The 7,939-nt window shown below is 38.3% G+C and overlaps 1 protein-coding gene across 1 annotated transcript; it reads right to left on the minus strand.

Moving 5' to 3' along the window:
• Positions 1-506: 506 nt before the first annotated feature.
• On the minus strand, positions 507-4,928 carry LOC147523510 (large ribosomal subunit protein uL2). The gene is made up of 2 exons (XM_086598928.1): positions 4,384-4,928; positions 507-1,012 (listed from the first exon to the last, which is right to left on the minus strand). Exons 1-2 carry the CDS (start codon positions 4,821-4,823, stop codon positions 673-675), a joined length of 780 nt encoding a protein of 259 aa, XP_086455054.1. The 5' UTR covers positions 4,824-4,928; the 3' UTR covers positions 507-672.
• Positions 4,929-7,939: the final 3,011 nt, after the last annotated feature.

Raw genomic sequence — 7,939 nt, forward strand, 5'->3', positions numbered from 1 at the left:
CTCAACGTAAATTAAAAGCATATGAAAACAATAAGCAGGGACTGGAGACGTAATTAAGAATATCATTTTATCACAGTAAAAATAGTCCTAACTGCAGAGTAAAGAATAGTCATGACTCAGATACCATTCTGTAGGCACAACGCATATTGTAAGCTTATAACAGAAGTCCTACAACAAGATAAAAGTCCCTTACAGTCTTCTGTCATTCTTTACAACGACCAACTCAATCACTAATCATGGCTACATCACATCGCAAATTTGTGCAGCTATTTTACACCCCAAACCATGGCTACAATCTCATCAGAGTTGTTTTTAATTTTTATTTGCAGACTCAAGGATGTTTGAAAACCTTTTAGATGTGTACTTGACGTGCATGCATTCAATTTTTCTCATCAAGACATCCACTCGGGCATATAATTGCAGAAAAAGCAGCATTACTCCACACTCCACACTATGGAATTACGCACGCACTACTATGAAAGAATAAAAACAAGAAATCAAAAGAATTCGAAAGAAGAAAAAATAACAATTAAGAATCATAGCTGCCATCCTAATTATAAAACAAAACATAGCAAGTCTTCTCTTGTCTTTTCTCAAAATGTGAATAACAAATGTCTGACACAGATCACTTCGAAAGAAAAAGTGAAAAAGTTGAGAACGAACCGATAATATCTAAGCCTTCTCTTTAGCAGCAGTGGCAGCAGCTTGACCGCGGAGACGACCAGTCCTCCTAGCAGCAATGAGCCCAACTTTCTGTCCTGGAGGGGCATCACGACGAACAGTACTAGCATGCCCAATGTGCTGGTGATTACCACCACCATGAGGATGCTCAACTGGATTCATGGCAACACCACGAACCTTGGGCCAACAGTTCCTCTTCACCCTGTATTTGTGATAAGCGTTTCCTGCCTTCAGCATAGGTTTCTCAGTCCTACCTCCACCAGCGACCTGACCAATCATGGCACGACATCCGCTTGGAACAATCTTCTTGGCACCAGAAGGTAGTTTAATCCTGAAAACACCATAATATTGCATCTCAAACAGGTCAGTTGGACAGTAAAATATGTTCAAGTAAACAGTTCACAGCTAAATCCCAGATTCCCAGCTAAAGATAAACATCAACTCTTGTGAAAACAATAAGCTGCACACAAAGTTCAATTCTTTGTTCAGAAAAGCCATGTTCACAGAGGCCCTAGCTATGGTAAGCTTCAATCCACTATATCAAGTTATCAAAACATGAATTTAACAACTTCGCAAATGACTTTAACATAATAAAACTATACTAGATCAAGACAAAAACAACTTAATAGAATTGTTGCAATGGATCTGAATAACCTAACTAAAATGCATTGGTAACATACAGATACGAAAAAGAAAAAAGTGTACCTACCCAGCTTTAAGATTCAAGTAGTTTTTGCATATTATTCTACTAACATAGATAACTCAATGACGTGCAATGTGGAATGATTTGATAAAAATAGATATGTGGCTAAGATATACAGCTTAGCCAACCACAGCACCCAAAATTATTGAGTAAAACCATCAAAGACACTAGTTTTCAATTAACAGACTTGAAGCAGACGTTCTATTGTCAGCATTATTCACTACTAACCAAATATGAATAGGATTTGAACAGTCAAACAGATTAAAAATTGAACTATTCAAAGAAACTTTTTGAAATCAAGATCATATTTTCCGCATCCTGATTGATATCCTAACCAATGTGTGGACTGCAACACATTTACTTCTTACAATGAGTAACAAGCCATAAAAAACTATCCAAAACATCCAACTTCAAGCTCATTATGACTAAAGATCGTCAAGAGGTTATCATTATGAAGTGAATCCGCAATGCAGAACCTTCTTGTTCATTTATTACCCAATAAAGAAATCTTAGCAAATGTAAAGAAAAACCATCTAGGAAGCATTTCTCAATAAACTTGCAAAATCAAACAACCAAAAAACTTACCAATGTTTACATGAGGTGCACAAAAATTTGTTCACTACTTCATTCTATAAAGGTCAATTGAGTGATTGCCATGCCACATAATTAAGTAGATCAAACTTTTGAAAAGTACTTCAATTCAGGGAAATGATGTGAATCATTGATAACTCTTCTCTAAATTTAGTACAAATCATTAACTTAAAAAATAAATGTAAGAGAACTAACTGGTTAGGGTCAATCTCATGATAAAGTTGTTCACCAACATGAGCTTCAGTAGAAATGCTATAGTTATGTACATTGATGATAATACATAATCCTAATAAGTATATTACAAATGCAATTTATAGTTTATAATAGTAAATTGCCACCCCTATCTTCTGCACTAGCGCACAAATTTGGGTCTATGTAAATCAATAAAACTCTAAAGCATGGTTAGAACTCAAAACAGAACCATTGTTTTGCTTAATTTTTTACTATAGTCTGACAAGTAAAGGAGAAAATCAAAGGAGTGTTGCCAGACGGGGACCAAGGACTTACCAAAGCACATTAAGAGCTTCCTGTCACAAGTTATGTGCATGACTGTCTTACAAGTAGAAAAGTTTTGTTAACAATCCTTTATTGTTAATTATTAATTCAAACAAGTCAATGATAATCTGAAGCATCAGTGGTTCACAAAATATGGTCACATACTACATGACCATCAGCTTGAAAGGGTATAACAGTGAAAATGTCTAATGATTAAAGATTTCACTTCAAAATGCATTAACAGACACAGCCTAAACATCTATCAAACAATTCTGTTAGGTGACACTAGTCATGACTTTTATTTTACCTGAAAATGTATAAAGCCAATTGAGGTGCAACTTTGATACTTCATGCAGGCAGCTAAAAACGCAACAAACACTGCTCAAGCACAGCCTTCTCTACACCATGGATAATTTACCATGGGCCAAAGGCTTGGGCACTCACTAGCGTTAAGTAATAATGGATGCACGAGACTCCAGCACAAAGTAACTTTGTTATGCAGCATCACAAAATCTTGCGCCTAACTTTGTTGAGTTTTTTTTACTAAATGCTAAAAGTACAAAATTGCCACTATACAGGTTTCATAAATTAGAGATCAAGATTCAAGCTAAAATAAACACATATTCGGGGGGATTGGTGCTTCACCAAATCATTTAAAAGGCCAAGCAAGGCTACTAAATAGCATTTGCTACACCATGGGCATACTTACTATAGGTCAGAGGCCTGCCCACCCACAATTTCATAGCACTGAGACAAAGTAAACCAGCCTGTGACCTAGCGGAAGCAACCTTTATTGACATTTTAATTTCAAAGTAAAAACTAAAAGTACAAAATTGCCCCCAAAAACGGTTTCAACAAGTCAGAGCTAAAAATTTAAGCTGAAGCAAACACCCGAGGGGACAATTTTGATACTCCGCCATGTCAGTTGCAAAGACAACAAAGGTTACTCAAAGCCTGGCCTTTTGCTATTCCATAAGCTTACCACGGGTCAAAGGTCTGCCCACTCACTAGTTTTTAGCACTAATGAATGCACAAGTCCCTAACACAGTAATACAGGCTGTGGTGTGGCCAAAAAAAAACTTTTATTGACATTAAAAGTAAAAAAGTAAATGTGTACAATTGCCCCCAAAAAGGTTCAACAAATCAGTGCTCAGGATCTGAGCTGAAGTAACCACCAATAAAGGGGGCAATTTTGATACTACAAGCCAGTTGCAGAGAAAGACAACTTCAAGCATAGTCTATTGCTACACCATTGGCACACTTACCATGGGCCAGAGGCCTGCTCACCCACTAGTTTTTAGTACTAATGGATACACAGGACTCCAAGATAAAGTAAACCAACCAGAGGCGTGGCAAAAAGCAACCTTTATTGACATTGAAAGAAGACACTAAAAGCACCAAACTGGCCCCGAAAAAGGGTTCAACAAATCAGCGCTAATGACTTGAGCTGAAGAGAACGCCTATTAAGGGGGTGATTTTGATACTACAAGTCAGTTGCAAAGACAACAAAGGCTACTTAAAGCATAGTCTGTTGCTACGCCATGGGCACACTTACCATGGTCAGAGGACTGCTCACACACTAGTTTTTAGTACCAATGGATGCACAATACTCCAAGACAAAGTAAACCGGCCTGTGGCATGGCAAAAGCAACCTTTATTGACATTCAAAGTAAATACATTTACCCACACTAAAATACCCACATTTATGCTGCACTCAATTAATAATCAAACAACTTTAAACTTAAGAAGCAAATGACATAATTCCACCCATCGAAAAACACCATGACTAAATACCCGTTTCTACCCATCACATAAAACAACCAAAATAGTACATCACTCAAAAAAACAAACATTTCAACATTACACCTGTATGACATAAAACAATTAAAAAGAAAAGTGTTATATTTTTATACCTGCTCGTCCCATTGTCAGGATTATGACTAATAACAATAGCATAATCACCGGAAGCTCTAGCAAGGACACCACGATCACCAACATGATGTTCGACATTACAAACAACAGCTCCTTCAGGTATACTTCTCAATGGTAAAACATTCCCCACCATTAAATTAGCTTTCTTCCCACAATAAACAAATTGTCCTGTATACATTCCTTCAGCAGCAACAAACAGTTCTTTCTGATGCTTGTAACGAAATGGATGACGGAATGTTACTCGGGCTAATGGAGCTCCACGACCCGGATCATGGACTATTTCAGTTACTACTCCTTTCAGGTACCCGTTACGTTCACCAAAGTCGAGTGACCGGAAACGGGCGGGTCCTTTGCGGTGGTGGGTGTGGGATTTGAATACGGACCCGGCTCCTTTACGCTGTGCTCGAATCACACGTCCCATTTTTTCGGTTTTCGTCTGTGTTTTGTGGAAGCGGCTGGGAGAGAGGTTGAAGAGAATAGGGTTTTGATATGAGGGTTTATATAGTGATGGGACTGGGCTGGGTATGGTGGACTAAGCCCAATCGCAAAACGAAAGACTGCGTTAGTTTGTTCAAGAAACTAGCCATTAGGCCCTGCCTATGGCAGGACTTGCTACATCTTACTTGTTCAAGAAACTAGCTATTTTGGCCCATTGAGATTATCTTTTGCCCTTTTTATACTAGATAACTGCAAGCAATGGGGGCGTGAGCGGAGGTGGAGAAGAGAGAGAGAGTTGGGTTTGGTTGAGAAGGAAAGAGGGAGAGGGAGAGGGAGAAGAGAAATTGCTCGTGAATGAGGACAGACAGAAAGAAACCAAATTACTTTTTGGGCCACATAACCCCGTCGCCTGTGAGCGTTAAGCTCGCTCAAGTTGGTTTTGTCCAGAATTCAAAACATGCTTGTTTCCATATGTTGGAAAATTAGGCTAAATCTATATGGTGCGAGATGTAGGGTGCATACGACATCTCGACCCACTCATACCAAGGGGTGCGTATGTATTTAATGGCAAAAGTATCGATCCAATGACCCATATGACTGCGCAAGACCATACACGACATGCGACCGAAGACATGCTCGAAAATTAATCCATTCAAGTTTTCTTTACCTTTCACATTTGATGACCAACGGATTACTAACCATCGATCCTAGACAAATGACACGTCGAAATGCTAACAATCAAAATTATCGTACCCATCATCTCAAATCACCAAAAATTCTAAAAACTAAAACTTTCACTTTAAAATTGCATATATACCTTATGGAGTTTCAATCTCGGGGTATTCAACCATTTGAGGAGGAACCTCGGGCTCTTCTTCAACGAGAGGCGCCTTTATCTAGTGAGACCAAGAGAAGAGAGTGAGTGAAGTGTGGAGATAAGGTAGTTGTGCTGTCAAAATGCACTTCAACTGTGTGTGCGGATCATTATTGAGGAGAACGAGAAAGAATTGTGGGTTACCTTGGAATAGTTTAGGGATAGAGTAGTTGAGGGAGGAGTTACTGGAAAGTTGAGTCGAGCGAGGGGAATTCTGAGTTTGAGAACGCGGGTTGTAATGCATTCGGGTCCTGTTACTGACGGACCCCATATTGTGTTGGGCAGACCAAAAAAAAAACAATTATTACAAGTGTGCCATTGGTCAAAAAAAAAAAAAAAACAATTACTATCATACTGCGTGGCAGTGGGGAGTGAGCGGAGCTGCGGCGGAGAGAGAGAGAGTTGGGTGATGCGGGGGGGAGAGAGAGAGAGATGGGTGAAGGAGAAAGGTATTTGGGAGAAAAAAAATAAGAGAGAAGATGAGGACAGACAGACAGAAACCAACCAAGTTGGTTTTTGTCTCGCATAGCCCCCCCCCCTGCCAAAATCGTTCGCTCCGCTCACTCGATTATGAGTTGCCATAATTGGATTAGTTCTTTTGCTGCTAGTAAATTAATCATGTATAATTTCATCTCTAACACATTCAATTGTTAACATAAACCAAAAAAGGAGTTACGCAAGCTATCATCCATTGCGTCGTTAGAGATTTTAAAAGAGTTCAGTACCAGCATAAAGTAAACTTTTGTTGTGAGAGCCTCCTCAAGCACCTCCAACACTAAGAATGAGTACAAACTACAAAATATACAGTGTAGATAAGGTTCAAATGAGATGCGTCATTCAAGGGAAATTGAATTTTTAGAGGTGAAGGACAACAAGTTTGGCCCACAACTTTGTGGCAACCACTTTTGATATATGGTACAATCTTTGTATGGAAGGTGCGCTTCTATTGAGTTGATGTCCCCTACCTCAGTTAATTTCCCGACTTTTTCCTCTTGCGTTTTTGAGAGTAAATAGTATTGAACAGTATTGTTAAGATTTCTATTGTTGTGGATGTATTGTTAATACGTGCATCGCACGTGCATGATGCTAGTAGATAGTTAATGGCTCAAAAGCCTAAAGTCCACTTGAATAAATAATATATGTATATTGATAGCTAATGATTCATTGCTTATAATATATGTATACTTTGTTTGAAGGGTTTATGTTTTTCTAATTTTTTTTGAAGGGTTTTGACGAAAGGTTTTATTTCTAGTTTTGGGTTATTATTGTTCCTGTTGCAATAAGTTGTCAAGTTGACGATGAAGGAGTATGGGACCTAGTAGCACCTTCTGGCGAATGCTTGCGTCGTGGGTTTTCTCTAGACCTAAAGATTAGGAGTTGCACTGATCCCATCAATTACTGTTCAAATGTTGTTGGTTCTAGCAACATGACATTTTGGCCATACAAAAAATTTATGTTGCAGACATACAAAAAAATGCTCAAATTTAAGACCCTTTTAGCAGTCCCATTGGAATGACATTTTTGTGGTTGAGGTGTTATATTTGCCTTTAGCAGCCCATATAGTCTTCCATTGGACTTGCTCTTATAGATACATATATTAATATAAAAGAATAATACTACAACCTTAACACAACAATATCAAGAGGCGAGTACCAATTTAAACTAACTAACATAAGAATGTTTTCTACTATGTATTTTATTTTTCCCAAGCCATGTGTTCATTCCACTTCTTTCTTTATAGTTGAATGTGTTCCGCAGTTGTTGGCTTGTTGGCTTCAATATTGCCAAAGAAACTTGAAGTTTCCTTCAATGTCATGTCTTACAGCAATCAGTGGCCAATGCCACCCGTATCAGGTTTCAACTTCTCTCCATTTTGAAGGGAAATCAATCAATTACAGAGTATCTCCAATATGCCTAGTCCTTGGCTGATTCCCTGGCCTCCCTTAACAAACTTGTTAACAAAGATCTTATCACTGCAAGATTAAAGTTGCCTATTCTACAATTGTGATGACTATTCTGAATTTTCTTTGTCTTTCAGAATTCCAAGATTTGGTAGCTTACCTTCTGTCTATGAGACTCAAATTGCAACACTGGTCAGATAGAGCAAGTTGCTCACACCGCTCTTATATATGCTTACTCAGTCTCGCGATTACGATAAGAAATTTAATCTTTGTGCTTGATTCCCATGAACTACCTATAATTTTTCATAAGAGAGACATTGACTA

The sequence above is a fragment of the Coptis chinensis genome, chromosome 1 (genome assembly GCF_015680905.1).
Source record: "Coptis chinensis isolate HL-2020 chromosome 1, ASM1568090v1, whole genome shotgun sequence".
NCBI classification, from domain to species: Eukaryota; Viridiplantae; Streptophyta; class Magnoliopsida; order Ranunculales; family Ranunculaceae; genus Coptis; species Coptis chinensis.